Source organism: Peromyscus eremicus, chromosome 16_21, assembly GCF_949786415.1.
Source record: "Peromyscus eremicus chromosome 16_21, PerEre_H2_v1, whole genome shotgun sequence".
NCBI classification, from domain to species: Eukaryota; Metazoa; Chordata; class Mammalia; order Rodentia; family Cricetidae; genus Peromyscus; species Peromyscus eremicus.
In genome coordinates this window covers 60028904-60050779 of record NC_081432.1, presented here as the reverse complement: position 1 = coordinate 60050779, position 21876 = coordinate 60028904, and the positions used below count along the sequence as shown (strand labels likewise).

The 21876-nt window shown below is 52.8% G+C and overlaps 3 protein-coding genes across 4 annotated transcripts in view; 2 read left to right on the top strand and 1 right to left on the bottom strand.

The window, feature by feature from the left end:
* Cul9 (cullin 9) overlaps positions 1-3846 on the top strand; it is a 40520-nt gene extending 36674 nt beyond the window's left edge. The window contains exons 32-41 of the mRNA XM_059244135.1: positions 663-803; positions 923-1087; positions 1226-1389; positions 1677-1770; positions 2095-2169; positions 2275-2385; positions 2542-2659; positions 2904-3037; positions 3461-3534; positions 3610-3846. Of these exons, the coding sequence (XP_059100118.1) occupies positions 663-803; positions 923-1087; positions 1226-1389; positions 1677-1770; positions 2095-2169; positions 2275-2385; positions 2542-2659; positions 2904-3037; positions 3461-3534; positions 3610-3805 (1272 nt within the window). The 3' untranslated portion in view covers positions 3806-3846. The remainder of the gene's footprint in view (positions 1-662; positions 804-922; positions 1088-1225; positions 1390-1676; positions 1771-2094; positions 2170-2274; positions 2386-2541; positions 2660-2903; positions 3038-3460; positions 3535-3609) is intronic.
* A 1068-nt stretch (positions 3847-4914) lies between these two features.
* Positions 4915-7189, bottom strand: Dnph1 (2'-deoxynucleoside 5'-phosphate N-hydrolase 1). Its single transcript, XM_059282140.1, has 4 exons — positions 6974-7189; positions 5471-5536; positions 5202-5312; positions 4915-5097 (listed from the first exon to the last, which is right to left on the bottom strand). Exons 1-4 carry the CDS (start codon positions 7134-7136, stop codon positions 4949-4951), a joined length of 489 nt encoding a protein of 162 aa, XP_059138123.1. The 5' UTR covers positions 7137-7189; the 3' UTR covers positions 4915-4948.
* Positions 7190-17014: 9825 nt separating this feature from the next.
* Ttbk1 (tau tubulin kinase 1) overlaps positions 17015-21876 on the top strand; it is a 44225-nt gene continuing 39363 nt past the window's right edge. For both annotated transcript variants that reach the window (XM_059243902.1, XM_059243901.1), the window contains exons 1-2: positions 17015-17119; positions 20448-20609. In XM_059243902.1, the coding sequence (XP_059099885.1) occupies positions 20502-20609 (108 nt within the window). In that variant the 5' untranslated portion in view covers positions 17015-17119; positions 20448-20501. The remainder of the gene's footprint in view (positions 17120-20447; positions 20610-21876) is intronic.

Here is a 21876-nt window from a genome sequence, read left to right as displayed (position 1 = left end):
CTGCAATGTGTTAAGGACACCTGCTCCAGGGTGGTTGCTGGAACAACAGAGGCGTTTGGGAAACAGAAATCTGGTGCTGGTAACTTGGGTGGGGTGAGGATGGCTGTGCTGTTGATCAGAATGCAGGGACACACAAGCAAGTCTGTTTGAAGGGTGAGCCCTTGGAGGTGGAGCCTCAAGCAGGGAAAGCTGGGGCCCAGGGAATTAGCCATAGGAATGCTCCAGGGCCAGCATAGGGGACCCAGAGCCAGTGGGGAGGCTCTGTTCCCCAGGCCTCCTCCTCTCTGACCTTTAAGAAAAAAATTATTGTCTTTAATTCATGTGTATATGTGCATTGTATACATGCCTGGTGCCTGCGGAGGCCAGCAGAGGCATCAGATCCCTTATGTGCCATCACACACTGCTCTTTCCCTGTCTTAGCACTTCCTCTATGTCCATCTGATAGTATTTATTGGTAGGCCAATGCCTGAGCCCCATACATCCTCAAAAACAGCTACAATTTGATTTCATCCCAAGACACCATGGCATCTGGAAGGCAGGGTCAGCTGTGAGGTAGGCCTAGGAGTCTGCCATCTCTGGCCTTCCATGAAGCCGTGGGAGCGGGTGTCGGGTCAGGGGCCAGGGCACCTGTCCCTCATCAGCCCCTCCTGTTGTCCGGGCAGTCTTGCTGGAATGAGTACCTGACGACTCGGATCGAGCAGAACTTTGTGCTGAACTGTACCTGTCCCATTGCCGACTGCCCCGCTCAGCCCACCGGAGCCTTCATCCGTGACATTGTCTCCTCTCCAGAGGTCATCTCCAAGGTACCCCCTTCCTGCCTGAGGCCCCAGAGGATGGGCTGGCCTCCAGGGGCTAAGAGCGTCTGGAGCCTCCCGAGAGTCCTGCTCTCCCATCATTCATAGCAACGTGCCTCTGTCCGCAGTATAAGAAGGCCCTCCTGCGATGCTATGTGGAGAGCTGTTCCAACCTGACATGGTGCACCAACCCTCAGGGCTGTGACCGCATCCTGTGCCGCCAGGGCCTGGGCAGTGGGACCACCTGCTCTCAGTGTGGCTGGGCCTCTTGCTTCAGCTGTAACTTCCCCGAGGTGGGTGCCCCACTCCGGCCCCTGCAAGGACTCTCCTTCCCTGCCCAGCACCTCTCTCGCACACACAGATGTGAGGGGGCTGCCTTGTTCCCTGCTAGCTGGCTGAGCTGGCTGTGTCCTCACGCTCCCCCCACCTAGGCACACTATCCTGCCAGCTGCGGCCACATGTCCCAGTGGGTCGATGATGGCGGCTACTATGACGGCATGAGTGTGGAGGCGCAGAGCAAACACCTGGCCAAGCTCATCTCCAAACGCTGTCCCAGCTGTCAGGCACCCATCGAGAAGAATGAGGGGTGTCTGCAGTAAGAAGGGGTAGAGGGAGCATGGTGTGGGGGAGGCCTGGCAGTAAGGAAGAAACTCAAGCTTACTGTGAAGTGCAGAAAATCCTCTGCCCTCACCCAGCATCCCCCAGGGTCACCTCCTGGATTCCTCCACCCAGGTTCTAAGTCCACTGTGTTGGGAAGTCCAAAGAGAGGTGTCCTTAGCAGAGCTTGGGGTGGGACCTTGTCAGTGGTGTGTCCAGCCCCTAGGCATCCTGGACACCCTTATCCAGAGGCAGGCCCCTCTGACCAGCTCGAATCCTCCACAGCATGACCTGTGCCAGATGTAACCATGGGTTCTGCTGGCGCTGCCTCAAGTCCTGGAAGCCAAGCCACAAGGACTACTACAACTGCTCCGCCATGGTGAGGGCCGGGGGTCGGGGGTCGGGTCAAAGCCCAGCCAGTCAGGACCAGACCAGCTGCGGCTGGCCCTGGGACAGAGCCGTATGCCCCCAGCCCAGTGGGGAGAGGTTCTGGGAGCTCAGTACTGGGAGGACTGCCCCATCCAGGTGACCAGACAAAGCCCAGGAAGAGTAGGACAAGGAGTGTGGCCGGGACAACCCTCCACATCCCCATGTAAAGCAACGCTAGGATTACATGGAAGCAACTGGGTGAAGGGTAGAGGGCCCTCCTGAGAAGCCCCGCTGTGGGGACAGCACCCACATGCTGTCCCTGTGCCCTTCCCAGGTGAGCAAAGCCGCTCGCCAGGAGAAGCGGTTTCAGGACTACAACGAGAGGTGCACTTTCCACCACCGCGCCCGGGTGAGCAGGGAAGTCACAGGGCTGTGACTGCACTGGGGGGGGGGGGGGGGGGGGGGGGCGGCGGCTGTGAGCTGCATGGCTGCAGACCTCACTTTCCTCCTACAGGAGTTTGCCGTGAACCTGCGAAACCAGGCCTCTGCCATCCAAGAGGTGCCGCCACCCAAATCCTTCACCTTCCTTCATGACGCCTGCCGGGCCCTTGAGCAGGCTCGAAAGGTTGTAGTGTGTGTGTGTGTGTGGGGGGGGGGGGGGGACAGGCAGGAAGGGTTTGCCAGGGGGCTGAGGGGGCCTGGCTGGAGGAACCAGAAGAGAGGGAAGTGGGGGTGGCGGTGCCGGGACTCAGGCTGGCTACACTGACAGGGTCTCCTCTAGGTGCTGGCCTACTCCTGTGTCTACAGCTTCTACAGCCAGGACACAGAGTACATGGATGTGGTGGAGCAGCAGACCGAGAACCTGGAGCTGCACACGAACGCCCTGCAGATCCTCCTCGGTGAGCCTGGTGCACCAACACTGCTCCTCTCCTGTGCTGAGCGCCCCACGCCCAGCCAGCCAGTTATCCAGGCCCCTCCCTCCCGGGTCTAAAGTCCATGACACAGGGTCCTGGGTCACCCTGCCCTTGGCAGGTGAGCTCCATGAGTTTTGACAGCCAAGCCTGGCCCTCTGGAGATGCTCCAGACCCTTGTGGGAGGAAGGGGTGGATGGAGGAGAGCAGGCCCTGCGCTTGCCCCTTGCAGAGGAGACCCTGCTGCGGTGCCGGGACCTGGCTTCCTCGCTGCGCCTCCTCCGGCCCGACTGCCTGAGCACAGGCACGGAGCTGCTCCGGAGGATCCAGGAGAGGATGCTGGCCATCCTGCAGCACTCCACCCAGGTACTGCCCTGCCCAGCCTGCTTGGGAAGGCCTGCTAGGAGGCCTGGGCCAGTCCGCTGTGTCATTAAGCTCCTGGGGTTTCTTACAAAGGGGTCTGAGCCAGGTGCTTGTCAGAGTCAGAAGTTTCTCAGACCATACTCCTACCTGTGGGGATCAGGGCTGTGAGGAGTCACTGGAGTAAGAGATCTCCAAGGTCTTGCCAGCTTAGGTACACAGGTGTGGAGCCCAACTATGACCCTTGTTCTTGGGTCACTTGCTGCCTGCTTAGTAATGGGCAGAGATGCTTGCTATTCGGTGCAGGCTGGGTGCTCGCCACTGTCCTCTCCCCTGGAGCCTCAGGAAACATCAGTGGAAGGGATGCCGGGCCAGAGGCCTGGGGCCCCCTGCCCTTCTGCTTCTCAGGCACTCCTGTCTCCCTGTCAGGACTTCCGGGTTGGACTGCAGAGTCCATCGGCAGAGGCTCGGGAGGCGAAAGGATCCAACGTGCCCAGCAATCAGTGAGTAGGCTGCGCAGGGCTGGGAGAGGGCAGCAGGATGCACATTCACACCGGGCTGAGTGTGGCTCTCCTTAGGCCCCAGGGCTCCGCAGGGCTGGAAGAGGAGGAGGAGGAGGAAGAGGAAGAGGAGGGGGACGTGCCCGAGTGGCAGCATGAGTTTGATGAGGAACTGGACAACGACAGCTTCTCCTACGATGAAGAGTCTGAGAACCTGGACCGAGACACTTTCTTCTTTGGTGATGAGGATGACGACGATGAGTCCTATGACTGAGGGGGCAGGAAACACCTGGAGCTGCCCCACCAGGCAGGGCCACGGGGGTGGGGAGTTCTCCCTCCTCTGTCATGGGAGGGGGTTCCCAGTGTCTGCAGCAGCACCGTCTGGTGACTGAATAAACCTCTTTTTCACATACTTCTCGGAAGCAGCTGAGCAGACCCCAGTGTTCTCTGATGGCCTCTCCCTCTGTGTGTGTGCGTGTGTGCGTGTGCGTGTGTGTGTGTGTGCGCGCGCGCGCGCGCTCGTGCGTGCGTGCGTGAGTGCGTGCGTGCGTGCGCTCGCTCGTGCATGCTCTGGCAGTGTATGGAGATCAGAGAACACCTTAGGGAGTCAGTTCTCTTCTCCATGTCGGTGCTTGGGATCGAACTCACGTCTTCACCAGCTGAGCCACCTGGCCAGCCCCCCTTCATCTTTACTCTTTAACTTCCAGACTTTTCTATCCTCAGAAAAAGCCCCAAGCAGACTCACTGACCTAAACTCACAAAGGGAAGCACAGGTGCCCCTGGCCTAGTTCAGAAACGAGACACATGATGATCCGCCCACCTGGCCTCCTTCCATACTTGAAATGTTCCCCAAAGTGCACGACAAGGCTCCCTCCACTTAAACCTAAAGTAAGTAGGATGAAAAGGATGCTGCTGGGGACTTGTCCCGCCTCTACCACGATACATTTTTGTTGTTGTTTTTGTTTTTTGAGATGAGGTCTCTCTGCGTAGCTCTGACTGTCCTGGAACTCACATATAGACCACACTGACCTGTGTGGATTCAGAAATCCACCTGCCTGTGCCTCCTGAGGGCTGGATTAAAGATGTGTGCCACCACATCCAGCTAAATGAACCTTTTTTTACTACTGAGGCTGAGGCTGGAGTGATTCTGGAGAAGTGTCTGGTCAGGATTTAACAAATAGAGCCAGAGCCAGAGAGAAGGGTCAGCGGTGAAGAGCACTTGTTGCTCTTGCGGAGGTCCTGGGTTCAGTTCCCAGTACTCACATGGGGGCTTATAATCATCTCTAATGCCAACTCCAGAGAATCCGATGCCCTCTTCTGGTCTCTGTGAGTGCCAGGTATTCATTTGGTTATATACATACATGCAGTTAAAACACACATTAAAAACCTTAAGTTTTTTTAATAAAGTAGGGTTAGGTCAGGTACTTGGGTTACGGGAGGGAGCTTTGCCCTCAGGAGGGTAAGTCTCAAAGTATCGATCCAGCATGCTGTCCACCTCTCCTTCTGTGTAGTCCCACACCTGGATCCTCGAGCCATCTGCTGCTCCCCGGATCATGGCAGAAAGTACTGGGGAGGGGAGGTGGAGCTGACTCCATGTCCCCACTCGGCTCCCCGTCAGCCCACTGGGAAAGGGAGAAACGGGTTCCCAGAAAGCCAGGAAGGATACTCACCTCGGCCAGACTGTGGTCGGAACAGGCATAGGATTTGCTTACCGAGAGCTACTGCCCAGCCCAGTTCATAGCCAACACCCAAGGAGGGCTGTGTCACCTCGGCCACGACCACTGGAAAGAAAGCAAAATAAGACTTCGTAGCTGGGACCTGAAGGACAGGATGACAGGGTATGTGGTGGGGAAGAAGTCCCTTCTAGGTGTGGAGGCCAGGGATATCCCAGGAATTACCATCCCGGAGGAGCCCGCATAGAGGAGGGGGGACTACTCACCATCTGCCTGCCGCAGCCAGGCCAGGTCTTGCTCATGGATGAGCCGGTCGCTCCCAGCAGCTTCTCCTGTGGTTGAGGGGAAGCTAGTCAAGGATGTTCCCACCCCAATTCAGGTACTGTGCTCCAGGACCTCCGAAGGCCAGCCCAGGAGAGGAGTCTGTCAAAGGGGTGAGGGCTGGGTCAGCCACAAGAGAAAGCCAAAACCCTGTGTAAGCTGGCAAGTGTTAGTGGGGCTTGACAAGTGTGTGGGAAGAGCTGATTCACTATGAATCCAAGCCGCTGGGGAAAGGCCCAAGAGACAAGGCTGGGGTCAGAGGGTCAGGGTCTCAGCTTCCAGCTTGAGTAAATGCTACTGTTCAGGATGGTAAAGGCTATGCTGGAGGCAGAGCAGAAACGCCTTGTCAAAAAGTTCATTTGTGAGCTGAGGGCAGTAGCACACACCCATAATCCAGCCTCAGGAGGCAGAAGCTGGTGGATTTCGGTGAGTTCCATGGCAGCCAGGGACATACAGACAGACTTTGTCTCAAAAACAAAACAAGCTGAGTGGTACTTATATATGCCTTTAATCCCAGTATTCAGGAGGCAGAGGCAGTCAGGTGGATCTCTGATTTCGAGGCCAGTTGGTCTACAGAGTGAGTTCCAGGACAGCCAGAGCTACACAGAGAAACTCTGTCTTAAAAAAAAATAAATAAAAAATAAAAGCAAGCAAGCTTTATGTGGGTGGCACTTGGGAGGTGGAGGCAGGAAGATGGGGAGTTCAGGGTCATTCTCTGCTACACAGACAGTCTGAGGTCACTATGGGTTTCCATGAGAAACCCTGTTTCAAAAAACAGATTCAAAGGCTTTTCCCCCGGGCTATCACACTCGGTGGTCTTTTTGTTTGGTCTCATTTTTCTTTGAGACATTGTCTATGTGGCCCAGGTTGGCCTGGAACTCTTCCTGCCTCAATCTCCAGCGTGCTGGGATTGGAACTGAAAGTTGAGGGCTATCAACCAAATACACCATGAGCTAGCCAACCATAAACACGAACAGCTCCTTTTCAATCCGCTAGCATTTCTGCCTTGTGGTTCTTTGTCTTGTAAAAGTTTTTCCCAGAATTGCATTAGCGCCCACAGCTTATGAGTCTGTTCTTGCGTGGGAAAACTACTTCAAAGTTTTCTGAGCAGAAGTACAGGAGTTCTAGGTACAACTTTGAAAGTATGAGTCCAGATCAACCCTCAAAGCCTTGCTGGCCATATGCTGGGTCTGGGCTCTCACTGGCTTTCAGTGTGCTGGGACTCGCATGGCCCCGCCAGAGTGCTGGATGGGGAGTGCACTTGCAGGAGAGTCATAAGCCAGGGCCTTCCTCAGCCAGCCAGACCCCTAACTTAAAGATCCTAGCCTGCGAGTCCCTAACCTACAGGTCCCTAGCCTGCGGGTCCCCTAGCATGCAAGTCCCTAGCCAGCCAGTCCCCTTACCTTGCAGGTCCCCAGTCTGCGGGTCTCCAGCCCGCGCCGCCTCACCGCGCGAGTCCAGCTCTGCAGCAGCCACGTGCTCAGTGAGCACCTTCCCATAGCGCCGCAGCCGCGATACGATCCGCGCGTACAGCGCCTGGTCCTCGCGCCCGCCGCGGATGCTCCCGCAGAAGTACACGGAGCAGCGGCCCTGCTCCGCAGCCGCCGCCATCGCTGCGCGCGCGCGCCGCCGCTAGAGGGCGCAGGCGCGACCACGTGATCCGGGAACGCGACTCGCGGCGGAAAAGGGGAGCGCCCTTTGCAAGCTCACTCCTCCGAGATTGGCTCTTCCTGAGCCAACCCGCCCCTGAGCTCCGACTCCTCCCGGGTGCCTGCCCCTCCCCAGCTCCCAGCTGCTCATGCTGTTCTGGACTCTCCCCAACGCCCTGAAACTCTGTAATAGGTGCATGGGCAACTATGATGGGTTCTCACTAATCTTTCCACAATTTAAAAAATTGTTGCCGGGCGGTGGTGGAGCACGCCTTTAATCCCAGCACTCGGGAGACAGAGGCAGGTGGATCTGTGAGTTCAAGGCCAGCCTGGGCTACAGAGTTAGTTCCAGGACGGGCTCCAAAACTACACAGAGAAACCCTGATTGTTAATTTGTTGTTTTTTTTTTTAAATACATTTATTTATTATGTGTACAGTGTTCTGTTTGTATGTATCCCTGCAGGCCAGAAGAGGGAGCCAGATCTCATTACAGATGATTGTGAGCCACCATGTGGGTGCTGGGAATTGAACTCAGGACCTCTGGAAGAGCAGCCAGTGTTCTTCACCTCTGAGCCATCTCTCCAGCCCGTTAATTTGTATTTAAAAGCATTTCATCATTCTCCTGGTGGTGGTGGTGCCTGCCTTTAGTCCAAGCAATCCGGAGGCAGAGGCAGGTGGATCTCTGTTAGTTCTAGACCAGCTTGGTCTACAGAGTGAGTTCCAGCACAGCCATGGCTACACAGAGAATATGTAGTGTGATTTAATCTAATCCACCCCCAATCTCTCCCCTCCAATCCCTTCTCTACCAGCTACACCAGCTTCACGTGCTCTTTTACTACTATTACTACTACTACTACTAATAATAATAATTTTATGTGTATACGTGTTTTGTCTGCGTGTACCTCTGTATACCGTGGTGCAAGCCTGGTGCCCCAAGAGGCCAAAAGAGCACAATGGGATATCCTGGAACGGGAGTTATGGATGTTGTGAGCCACCAAGTGGGTGCTGAGAAATCAAACCCAGCTTCTCTGGGAAAGCAGACAGTGAGTGCTCTTAACCACTGAGCCATCTCTCCAGCCTCCCCTCCCCACTTTAATGTAATATTAACTGAATCCATTAGGTATTACCCATGTGTGCATGGTATGGAACCGTCTACAGGAGGAGGTACAGGCAGCCTCTCAGGGCCTGCAGCCCTGAAAGAAAAATGACTCCATCTGCCCCAGCAGTCCTCAGCTACTCGTCATGGTTCCCCTTCACACAAACTGGGATTTGGGCCAGCTTGACCTTGTGCAGGCTGCTATAAGTTCCTGTGTGGCGCCCCATGTCATGACAGTACTCCCTCCCTCCCTTACATTCTTTCACCCACTCTTCTAGAATGATCCCTGAACCTCAGAGGGAGGGGGTATGGCACATGGAGATGGTACATTTGCATTCATACACTACAGTTGTGGGACTCTGCATTAAATCTGGGTCTACTACAAAAAGAAGCATGTCTGATGAGGGCCAAGATATGCTCTAATCTGTGAGTACAGAGATAAGAAATTGGGCAAGACTATTACACTTTCTAGGATTTGACTCCCCACCACCCCATGGCCACCACGCTGGCCCTGCCCCTCTCCAGACCTCCTGGCCCCACCTCTTCCTGTCACGGTCTGCAGAGCACTCTGTAGCTGTGCAGAGCACACAGAAGAGATGGGAAACTCTCAGGCCCCCATCTTACTTGGGATAAAACTAAAAGGGAAAACGAAAACAATCCAGTGGCCCACAAGTTAGAGAAGAGCTGTGGATGCAGCTTCTGGGGAGAACACAGCCATTGCAGTCACCGCCCTGTGCCTGCTGAAGAACAAGGCTATCAACAGCCAAGCCTGGACGGATGGAGGCCCACCTTCACTGCTGAACTAATAGGTTAAGGAAAGAGGAGTCACTGCTCTGAGCTGTGTACCCACTGGTGACCCAGACCCACCAGGCTCCCCTCATTAGTCCTAATCCAATGGTCACACAGATGGCCCTGGTTAAACTAAGTGGTCACAAAATCAAAACAAAAGCCATGAAATTCGAAAGCCATTGGTAGGGAAGAGGAAGACGGGATGGGGGGGGGGGGAGATAAGAGAGAGTAAAGGGCCAGGCAGTGCTGGTGCACAATTGTAATCCCAGCACTTGGGAGGCAGAGGCAGGTGGATATCTGTGAGTTCCAGGACAGCCAGAACTACACAGAGAAACTCTGTCTGGAAACACAAGGTGGGGAGGGGGGGCGCGGGGGGGGGCATATATACAGGTATGAAATTGTCAAAGAACAATTTAAAAGGGAAACTTTATTAATGACATTCCGAAGAGAAAGCCGTAATTATGTTAAAGGTCCTCCAGAGGTGACTGACTTCACAGTGTTGGAATGTTGTAGACTGGCAGCCAAACCACCTTGGGCTGTCTCTAGTTCCCTTAACAGCCCTGTACGGTCCCCTTCTGTGTCTGGGCTAACGTCCTGTGACTGCTAGTAAATCTTTTGGAGTGTGTTGACCAAGGCTTAGAGAAGCACCAAGGCTTCGTGCATCCTAGGCAAGCACTCAACCAACTGAACCTAACCCGAGTCCCAGACCCTGTCTCAATTACAGCAAGCAATTAATAATTATAGGACAAACGAGCTCATTGCCGCCACTGCTTGTGTCGAGAAAGAGATGTTCGGGCAGGAGAGGTGGCTCAGAGATTAAAAGCACTGGCTGCTCTTCCAGAGGTCCGGAGTTCAATTCCCAGCACCCACATGGTGGCTCACAACCATCCATAATGAGATTTGGCGCCCTCTTCTGGCCTCAGGGACACATGCAGACAGAACACTGTATACATAATAAATAAACAAATAAATAAATAAAAGAGATGTTCAGGTTTGGGGTGGGGTAGAGCACTTGTGTGTCCTGCAGGAGGCTCACAGACAGGGAAGAAGGGAAGGGATGTAGTTTCAGTTCTCCAGAAGTTTCTATATGCCTCATTCAACTCACAACCCCTCACACCCTTTAATCCCTCCAAAAATAAGTACTGCCCTTATTTTCATAGTAAATACAAAACTCCATAGCTAAGATTTATCACATTTTAAAGGTTTCATCACAAATTTGCACCTTCCATACTGTGGTTTAATTTTTACTCATATTATGTCTTTTTTTTTTAAAGGCTATCTTTGAAAAAAATATATGTTTTGTTTTTGGTTTGGGTTTTTTTGTTTGTTTGTTTGTGTTTTTGTTTTTTGGGGTTTGGTTTTGGTTTTTTGGTTTTTCCAGACAGGGTTTCTCTGTGTAGCCCTGGCTGTCCTGGATCTCACTCTGTAGACCATGCTGGCCTCGAACTCACAGAGATCAGACTGCTTCTGCCTCCTGAGTGCCACCGCCCAGCTTAAAAAATATTTTTCAAAATTTTATTTGTATGGGTGTTAGGCCTGGATGTAGGTCTGTGCAACATGTGGGTACCTGGTACCCAAGAAGAACAGAAGAGGATGCTGGGTCCTCTGGAGCTGGAGTTAAAGGCAGCTGTGAGCTACCATGTGGGTGCTGGGAATTGAACTCCAGACCTCTGCAAGAGCAATCAGTGCTCTTAACCACTGAGCCATCTCTAGCCCCATAATTTTTTTCTTTCTTCTCTCTCTCTCTCTCTCTCTCTCTCTCTCTCTCTCTCTCTCTCTCTCCCTCTCTCCCTCTCTCTTCCCTCCCTTCTCCCCTCCTCTCCTTCCTTCCTTCCTTTCTTTTTTTAAAGATTTATTTTCTTGCCAGCAGACATGATCGCACACTTTTAATCCCAGCATTCAGGAGACACAGGCAGACCAATCTCTGAGTTTCAGAGCAGTCATTGCTATAGAGTGAGACCTGTCTTAGGTTGTTTTTTGTTTTTTGTTTTTTGTTTTTTTAGATTTATTTATTTATTATGCATACAGTGCTCTGTCTGCATGTGTCCTTGCAGGCCAGAAGAGGGCACCAGATCTCATTACAGATGGTTGTGAACCACCATGTGGTTGCTGGAAATTGAACTCAGAACCTCTGGAAGAACAGCCAGAGCTCTTAACCTCTGAGCCATCCCTCCAGCCCCTGTTTTTGTTTTAAGATTCCTTTTCCTTTATGTTTGTGAGCATTGTGCCTGCGTGTATGCGTGTGTACCACACATATACAGTCCCTGAACAGATCAGGAATGGGCAGTGGGTCCCCTGGCACTGGAATTACAGGCAGCTGTAAACAGTGCTGGGAACCAAACCTGAGTCCTCTGAAGAACAGCAATGAACGCTCTTTACCGCTGAGACATCCCTCCAATCCCTCCGTGTGTGTGTGTGTGTGTGTGTGTGTGTGTGTGTGTGTGTGTGTATGTGTGGGATGTGTGGAATGTGTGTGTGTGTGTGTGTGTGTGTGATGTGTGTGAATGTGGTGCATATACCTGGTGATCTTTGTGTGGTATGTGTATATGGTGTGTGTGTGTGTGAATGTGTGTGTGTTGTATATGTCTGGTGTGTGTATGTGTGAATGTGGTGTATATGTGTGATGTACATGTGTGTGCAGTGTGTGTGTGTGCATGTGGTGTGTGTGTGTGGTATGTGTGTGGTGTGTATGTGTGTGGTGTATGTGGTGTGTGTGTGTGGTATGTGTCTGATGTGTATGTGTGTGGTGTATGTGGTGTGTGTGTGTGTGTGTGTGTGTGTGTGTGTGTAGGTTAGAGGACGACTTGTAGGGGATGCTTTCTCCTTCTACTATGTGAGTTCCAGGTTCCAACTCAGGTTGCTAGTTTCATAGCAGATATCTGTACCTGCTGGGCCATCTCACCAGGGGCCCATATTATGTCTTGTAGTTCTCCTTTAATAGACAAATTGGGACACATTTTTAATGTGTCTGTTTTGTGTAAGACACTCAGTGGCACTGGAGGAACTATAAAAAGGAACGTGAGCCTTTGGGGTCCATTTGGCTTTGGAAAGACCGAGTCCTAGCTCCAGAATGGGAAGGAGGGCGGTAGCCAGTGCCGCGATATGGCTGTGCTTTGAGTGTTGGCGCTCTCACACTGCCGAGAAGCAGAGACAAAGCCCGTGGAGGGTTCCTTCCAGTTCATCTCCACATTTTTGTCATTGACAGCCAGACTGGATGTATTCCCTGACGGGAAGAGGTAGCCAGGTATAAACCTAGAAAGCTGGATTGGATATGTTCAAACAAAGGGGTCAGGCAGTGCAGGGAGGGCCAGGTGTGCATGAAAGATGAAGCAGGCACAGTGGCCGTGACATTGGCCCCAGCTCCCCCCTTGTCGGGTTCCAGGCCACAGCGAACCAGCTCAGGCTGAGCTGGCTATGTCCACACACACACACACACACACACACACACACACACACACACACCACATGCACACACGCACCACACACACACACACACACAACACACACACATACACACACATACCACACACACACCATACACACACATACACACACATACCACACACACACACCATACACACACACCACACATACACACATACCACACACATACACACCACACACCACACACACACACATACACACACACATACCACACACCATACACACATATACCACACACACACCACACACACATACACACCACACACACCACACACATCACATATACACACATACCACACACACACACACACACACCACACATACACACACACACCACACAACATACACACTCAACACATACACACATACCACACACATACACACCACAAACCACACACAAACCATACACACACCACACTCACACCACACCACACACACACACCACACACACACACACATACACACATACACACACACACAGAGGACAGAGTGAGAAATCCATGAGGCTGGTTCACAGTGTTTGACATCCAATAAAAAAGGTCTGGGGCTGGAGAGACGGCTCAGCAGTTTAGAGCACTGGCTGCCCCTGCACAGGACATGAGTTAGTTCCCAGCAGCCACAGGGCAGCTCCAGTTCCAGGGAATCCAACACCTGCTTTTGACCTCGGCCAGCACCAGGCATGCATATGGTACTCAGTCATATATACAGATGAAATATCCATACACGTAATGAATAAATAAATAAAAATTTAAAATAAGTTAAAAACAAAACATCAGCTCATCTGTTAGAATGAACTTTGTTAAAAGAAAATTGTGAGCCAGGTGTGGTGGCATATGCCTATAATCTCTGCCTTGAGAGATAGAGGCAGAAGGATCAGGAGTTTAAGGCCAGCCTCAGCCACATAGAGTATCTGAGGCCTTGAGGCCTTGTTTTAAACAATAACAGTAACAAAGCAACAACTAAAAAAATCTACACCAAAACCACAGAGAAGTGTCAGCTGGGTCGTGAGGGGCCGGAAGGTATGACTTAGAAGCTATGAAGAAAGCATGAGACTTCTCAGAGGATTCAAAAGGAATTCCATATGGTCCGGGGATCAAAGCTATGGGTGTGTGTACTAAAGAATTTAAATCAATAGGCTGGAGAGATGGCTCAGCAGTTACACACACCGGCTGCTCTTCCAGAGGACCAGGAATCGATTCCCAGAACCCTCATGGTGGCTCACAACTGCCTGTGACTCCAATTCCAGGGATTTGGACCCGGTTTCCCTCGGGCATCATGAGTCTGCACAGACTTACATGCAGACAAAATAGCCGTACACTTAAAATAAATAAAATCTTTTAAAAAGACATTTAAATCAGAATTTCTAAGCAACACATACACTTCATATACTTTTCAGTGCTATGCCCAGTGGACAAGCAGGAAGCAACCCAAGCGCCCCGTAAGAGATGCGTGGATGAAAAAACATCTCAAATAAAAACAGCTGGTAACAATGACAGAAGAACAAACAAGAAAACCAAACCCCAAACAGCAGCAACAAAACCCTGGGCAGCAGCTCCTAACCACTGAGCCCACCCTCCAGCCCCAACCTAACCACTGAGGCCACCCTCCAGCCCAACCTAACCACTGAGCTCACCCTCCAGCCCAACCTAACCACTGAGCCCACCCTCCAGCCCCAAGACCCTGGACTTTTGTTGTTTTTTTTTTTTTAATTTTAAAGGTTGGAAAAATGCTAAGTATGGAAATAAACAGAAAAATATATGACCAATAGTCAGAAGATAAATTAAAATTAAATTACCCAGAAATTACTCAGAAAAAGAGGTTAATAGATAAGGGCATTAAAACAGTTGTAATTATTTCATACTTTGAAAGTTACAAGAAAAATTGAACATGTTACGAAATGTAGATGATCTGGGAAGCAGAGGATCAGGGATGTTCCCCTGGGCCTTGAGCATGCAAAGCAGGCATCCTACCACCTGAGCTATGAGCCGTAGAAGACTTTTTTTTTTTTTTTTTTTTTAAAGACAGTGTCTCACTCTGCAGCGCTGGCTGGTCTGGAACTCACATGCAGATCAAGCTGGTCTTGAACACACAGACATCTGTCCGCATCTGCCTCCCTAGTGCTGGGATTAAAAGTGTGACCAGCTCACTGGCCTAGAGTTCTTTTGCTCGTTCTCCTTCTCTCTTTCACTCTCCATTCTCTTCCTGTATCTCTGTTTCTCTCTGTCTCTCCTGTGTGTGTAGTGTGAGTATGTGTGTATCTCTGTGTGTGTGTATCTCTGTTAAGTGTGGGTCTGTGTGTATCTGTGTGTATCTGTGTTTGTGTGTGTATCTGTATCTGCATGGGTTATCTGTGTCTGTGTGTGTATCTCTGTGTGTGATCTGTGTGTGTATCTGTGTCTGTGTGTGTATCTCTGTGTGTGTATCTGTGGCTGTGTGTATATCTGTGTCTGTGTGTGTATCTCTGTGTGTGATCTGTGTGTGTATCTGTGGCTGTGTGTATATTTGTGTCTGTGTGTGTATCTGTGTCTGGGTGTATCTCTGCGTGTGATCTGTGTGTGTGTATCTCTGTGTGTGTATCTGTGTTGTGTGTGTATCTGTGTCTCTGTGTGTGACCTGTGTGTGCATGTACCTGTGTCTGTGTGTATATCTGTGTCTGTGTGTGTATCTCTGTGTGTGATCTGTGTGTGTGTATCTGTGTCTGTGGGTGTATCTCTCTGTGTGTGTCTGTGTCTCTGTGTGTATCTGTGTGTGTGTGTGACCTGTGTGTGTGTGTATATCTGTGTCTGTGTGTGTATCTCTGTGTGTGATCTGTGGGTGTGTATCTGTGTCTGTGGGTGTATCTCTGTGTGTATATCTGTGTCTGTGTGTGTATCTGTGTCTGTGTGTGTGACCTGTGTATGTGTGTGTACCTGTGTCTGTGTGTGTATCTGTGTCTGTGTGTGTATATGTGTCTCTGTGTGTGACCTTTGTGTGTGTGTACCTGTGTCTGTGTGTGTACCTGTGTCTGTGTGTGTATCTGTGGCTTGGCCACAGGCTCCTTTACACACTGCCAGCCGAAGTCCTGCATTTGATAGAAAACATGAAGCAGTTGTCTTTCTCAGTCTGCTTCTTCACTTAACAATGATTTCCAGTGGCATCTACATTCCTGAAAATGCCATGATTTAATTTATAAAGTGTATTATTGTTGTTATTAGTATTGTGCCTGTGCATGATGAGTGTGGGAGTGTGTGTGCTAGGTTGCATGCATGCTTTAGTGCATATGTGGTGGTCAGAAGTCTAGGGTTAGAACTTAGGTTGTCGGGCCTCTGAGGCAAACACTGTCCACTGAGCCATCTTTCCAGCTGTGTGTGCACACGCATGTGCCCGTGCACAGGTGCACTCACATATGTGGAGGCCAGAGGATTCTCCCCTTTGATTGCTTTGTGATAGGGTGTCTTCTTTCACTGAATCTGGAGCGAAATTGGCCAGCAAGCTTTGAGGATTCACCCGTCTGCTTCCCTGGTGCTGGGTCTGGAGCCGTGCATCACAGCTCCTGACTTTTCACCCGGGTTCTGGGATCCAAACTCAGGTCACTATGCCCGCGCAGTGAGTGCTCTTGCTCCACAGGGCGCTTAGAGAGAGCAGATGAGTTAATGTGTCTGGCAGGTGTGGCTACTGTTGTTATTGTTGAGGATGCTCCCTCTGCGTTTGTTGAGGATATAAGCAATGGGAGAAGGAGCCGAGAGAGGCAGGGCGCAGAGTATACTCAGAGAATATTGAGTAATCCCATCTGTCAGAAGAGTAATAGCCTTATGGGCTCACGTTGGAAAGAGTTTCTAATGTCACAATAAAGAGTGTGTATCTTATTTGGTAAGCAGTAAGAAACAATGACAGAGTGTGTCAGCAGTTGGAAGAAAGGGCCAAAGAAAGAGAAGGTAAACCAGGAGAGAAGTACATGATGAGGAGAGGGTTCCAGGTGAGGGGTGGTGTGTCCGAATGTGGGACGGTGTTAGAAGAGACCATGATAGAGACGTAAGGGGAGGATGGGTTCAGGTGGAGGAACGGGCTTAAGAGGGAAGTACGACGGCTATGTGGAGGATGGAATGGGGGGTCAGGTGAGGCTAAATGAGTAATGGGGATATTCTGGGAAGTGGGGGAGATAAACGGTGATGGAGACAGGTAAGGAGCCTGTGGTCAAGTGAATGGCACAGGTCAGTTAAGAAGACCAGGCAGCTCTTACGGGACCATCTGAGAGTGCTCAGGCAGGGTCTGGGGGGGCAGAGTGGAACGTGATGTCAGAAAAAACGGCAGTGATGTAAAGGCTGGGGCGGTGGGGCGGTGATGTCAGGGCTGGTGCTGATGCTGGCGGCGCAGTGCATTGTGGGCAGCTCCCCACTCCGCTGCTGCTGCTGCCGCCGCCGCCGCCGCCGCCGCCGTCGCCCGAGGAGGATCCGGGTCGGGCCGGGCCGGGCCGGGATGGTCGGGGTCGGGAGGCCGCCGCCGCCGCGGGAGAGAGCGGGCCGCCCAGCGCCGCACTGAGCCGCCCCCGCCCCGCCCCGGCCCCGGGGGATGCGCCGCCCCGTGCCGCTGCCTTCACCGCCGCAGCCGCAGCCGCAGCCGCAGCGGACACCGAGCAGGTGAGGCGGGGCGGGGCCAGGCGGGCGGGCCGGGGGTCTCTTCTGGGGTGCATCGGGCCTCCCGCCGGGCCCACCTCCACGGCTCGGCTCGCATCCCGCAGCGGTCTTCGGTCTCCGAGGCTGCCATCGGGAGCTGGGACGCTGGCCTACACTGCCTGGGCCGCAGCCTGAGGCCTGGAGCCGCTCCCTGCCCCCGCACAGACCCACCCTTCCCAGCCCATCCCCCGCAGCGGCCCCCTCCCCAGCTCTCTCCCTGTGATTTCCCTCCTCACTCTCCTGTCACCTCTGACAGGTCATTCAGCGGTCTCCAGACCCCCTCTCTCATCCTCAGTCCCTCCCTTCCTCCCACCAGCCTCCTTTTGACTTCCCAGCTGTGTCCAGAAGCCCCTCCCGTGGTCTCTTGGGGTCACTCCGTTCCTGCCACCACAATCTCCTCCCGTCTCTTGTCTCACCCCCTCCCCTCATCCTGTCTCTCTGACAGGCCCTGTTCTCTGCACTCTCCTCACCTCTTCTCTCCTGTTCTCATCCTCCTCACGGCCTCCTCTCCCCTTACCTGGCCTCTGAGATTCCCACACACACCTGCCTCACACCTTGCACAGCCACACATCAACACTTCTGCTCCCAAACCACAATATGCTCCTAAGCACTTAGCGCTCTCTCTCCACTTACCCCACATTCTCGTGCATGCACACAGCCATGCCTACACACACACACACACACACACACACACACACACACACACACACACACACACACACACACACACGGACCTCAGAGGGCAGTAATCAAGCACCCAAGCTTGTCAACCCAGTCTGGGATAGCTGGGGTCCACGGAGGCATCCTCTGGGAAGGGTGGTGGATAGGATGGCCAGTTCTCCCCCCACCCCACACCCATTCCTTTTAGACTTTCCCAAGTATCATGTGTGAGCAGCACACAGATTCCTCATCCGCCTACAGAGCCCACCATACAGGACTAAGGCCCCTCCAATTGTTCAACTTTTTAAATTATTATCATTTTTTCAGTACTGGGAACTGAATGTAGGGCCCTGTACTGACTTGTTAGGCCAATATCTTGCCGTATCTCAATCCTCCCTTTGGATTACATTTTATTTATCTTGTGTGTGCCACGGCACACATGTGGAGGTCAGAGGACAAGATGCAGGGAGGGTCTGGTTCCCTCTATTCTTCACATGGGTCTCGGGAATCAGACTTGATGGTGAGGGCCTTTTCTCACAGAACTGTCCTGGCAGGCCCCCAGCCCCCTTTTTATTAAAAAGCTCATTTTTGGTGGTGTTGGGAGTTGAAGCTGGAGCCTTGACCATGCTGGACATGTACTCCATCACTGAGCTTCCTCCCCAGCCTGCATTTAACTCTTTTCTTTCCCCCTGTGCTGGGCCTGGGGCTGGGGCCGTGGCCTCCTGCACATTAGGATTAAGCTCCAGCCGGGTTCCAGCTGCGGCCTCCTCCACACAAGTTTGATTACTTCTCCAGTTTATTTTGTTTACTTTAGTTTTGTTTTGTTGTTCTCAGCCAGCGTATCTTGTAGCCCAGGCTGGCCTTGAACTTGCTGTATAGCCAAGACTAGTCTCAAATCCCTCATCCTCCTGCCTCCACCTCCAGAGTGCTGGGATCACAGGTGTGTGGTACCATGCCCAGCTGCCTCGGTCTTGTCCTCGACCTATATTCCGGAACCCCACCCCATTTCCTTCCATCTTTCCTTTGTCGTCCCTGTCTTCCAAACTCCTGACGGCCCATAGCCCTGGTGTTGTACGGATTGGAGGAGACATTTCAGCTCAGTCATTTCAAAAAAAGCTAAAAAAGAGTGACAATGGAAATGCTTTCTCTTCATGTCCCACGGGAACACTGTGACCTGGAGAAGATGTCTCAGGTCCTTCACAACCCATCCTGCCCTTATCAGGATGTCTAGACACAGGACCTGAGAAGTTAGCCCAGTGTCAGGCTCATGGAGTAACTGTAATGTCCTTTCCCCCATTTACAAAGAGCTTAGCTACAATTAGTAATTGTAGTGTCCCACCCCATTTACAAAGAACTTTCCACCTCTCCTATGCTCAGTCCCCGGGCTGAATGACTCCCTTCACTCCTGTGTTGGCTCTCCAGGGTCATGGTTAGTGTGGCAGAGAGCACATAAAGTATCTACAGATGAAAGATGAGAAGAAAAGATGCTGTTTCCAAATCCTGTGCTGGCGTGGCAGAAATACCAGAAAGTCACCTTTATTGGCCCCTTCTCTACACATTTGCACACAAAGCAAGACATGTACACTCACACAGAGGGGTACATGAACACAGGCACACACAGATGCACACACACGTTTCTTTGGATAACATGCATCTTAGTGCCTCTGAAGGTTGGGATACTAGTTCCAGTGCTCAACTTCTATCCACCTAAGCACAGTAGAAGCTGTGCTCCTCCAGGCTGGCTCCACAAAGAGGGAGAAAGGGGCTTGCTCACCCCCACCTACCCAGACTGTGGTTCTCTCTCGCTCTCTGCCTTCCCTCAGGCAGCACCCACTGCTCTGCTCTCTCCCAGTTGAGTTTGGCCCTCGTGGAGTAGACACTGGAGTACCATCCCTCTGAAATCCATGGCTTGAGTCCATGGTCTTGTGTTCACTGTTGGCACACATCCTGGCTCCCCAGTCTTGTGGCTGCCAGCGGGGCCAGCGTCCACTGAGGGTGGTGGTCACCTCTCAACAATCCAGCTGCCTCCATGCCACCCTCAAGGGGCTGTTGTGCATGACCTTGTTTTTCTTGATGGTCACATCTCTCTGGTTGGCTGGGTGGCCAGTCTGATGAGGGTATCCCATGGCTTACCCATGCTCAGCAAGTCTTCCCTCTCAGCCAGCCAGCAAAGGACAGCTCCACAGGAGTTGTGTGGCCCAGGCTAGGTGTGGAAGACTGGGACCGCAGGTAGTGAGTGACTCAGGCTTGTCATTCTTGGGTCTCCGCCTAGGATTGCCCCCTGGCTAGCTCATCTTCTCCTCCTTCGTTTGGAATGTCTCTATGGTAAACGTTTCCCCTCTGGCTTATTCACACTTCACTGCCCTCTCCTGTTTTCATCCTGTGCGTGTCCTGTTGCTGATTTTTCACACCTCCCATTTGTGGTTTGTATTACCTCCCTTCCACTGACCTCCATCACCAGAAGTATTTCTCCCAGTAACTCCTTGAGCATCAGAGGCCCCCCCCCAAACCCCACTCCACCCCACCCCGCCTTGGGAAGGATGCCTGCCAGCAGGATGGGGCTCCTTTCCCCAGCTGTCAGGTGGTCTAGGGTGGCAGCCAGGCTGTTCACTGCCCTTCCTCACTCCCCCAGGTAGATGGCCCACCAAGGGCAGGCCCTGCGGACACCTCTCCGTCCGGCTGGCGGATGCAGTGCCTAGCGGCTGCTCTTAAGGACGAAACCAACATGAGTGGGGGAGGGGAGCAGGCCGACATCCTGCCGGCCAACTACGTGGTCAAAGATCGCTGGAAGGTGGTGAGTGAGTGACCTAGCTGGGCAGCGGGAGGGGTTTGGGAAAGGAGAAGAAGAGATCTGGAGACTCCCTAAGACTGGTGCCCTTGGAGCCCTTACCCTAAGTGGGAGGTGTCCTCGAGCTCGTTTGCATACCGCTCAAATGTTATTTTTGCCCACACATTCTCCCAGTGCCCTCTCTCCAGCCCGGCTCCCTCTCACCCCTTCCCGGGCTAGGTCGTGCTGGTCCAGCTCAGCCCGAACAACTCCGAGTTGGATGTCTAGGTGTGAGCTGCAGAGCCGGGTGCGGAGGAGGGTGGTGGGGGAGGGGGCTCCTTCTCTGCCGCACCTTGGGGAAGGACATTGAGTGAGCATGTGTTCCTCCGCTTCCGCAGAGGACGGAAAGGCTTGGGTCTGGGGAAAGAGGCCCTGCGGGCTGCTCCCACCGCATCCGCACTCCATCTTCTCCATCCACCCTCCTCCCTTCCCGGGTTGCTGCGGCAGGTGCAACACGCCGAGACTCCATCTCCCAGCGTGCCCTGTTCCGCTAACCCAGGACTTCGGGCTCCTTGGCCTGCTGGGAGTTGTAGTCCGAGTTTATTCGTGGCGGGGGCTGGGGGGGCAGGGGGAGATGATATCCTGGGTGGGAGGGGGGCCACGTAAGGGTCCGGACAGTGGTTGTGTCTGGGGAACCAGACCTACTGTCAGTCAGCCTCGTCCAAACCCTTTTTTCTCCATGGTTTTAAAGCATCCTGGTGTCCCCTTTATTGTAGGGTGGGATGATGATGTAGGATGGTATAGCGTGGGAAAAGTGCGTGCGGCTGTGGGGTATGCACAGAAATGGGGATCCAGAGGGGAAGAAAGAACCATAGAGGTCAGATGTTTTCACTGTGTTCAGTTGTGGTGTTCGCGTGTGCGCGTCCCTGGGCTTTGGTGTGGTGAAGCTCAGCTTACTAGGGGTGCTGGGTTGGAGAGGAGGGTGGGGCCTGGGTGCCGGCGGATCTCCATGGCAACAGTCCCCCGGCCGCGCAGGTCCCCTAGAGGTCCAAGGAGAGAGGCAGAGTAGCATTTTCAGGAACTGGGAGTGGGGTGTTAGGAGATTCTTAGGGCCCCTGAAGCGGGATTCCTGAGAAAGAGTAACTGGACAGAAATGCAGGAGGAGCCGGGGCAGCCATAACAGGAAGGGGTGTTTGGCAAAGTGAGAAGCGCTCCTTCAAGACCCCCGGGTCCCTGGCACACGGGCTTGGTGTCTGGCAGATGGGAGGCTGAATAACGTTTGTACTGAAAAGGC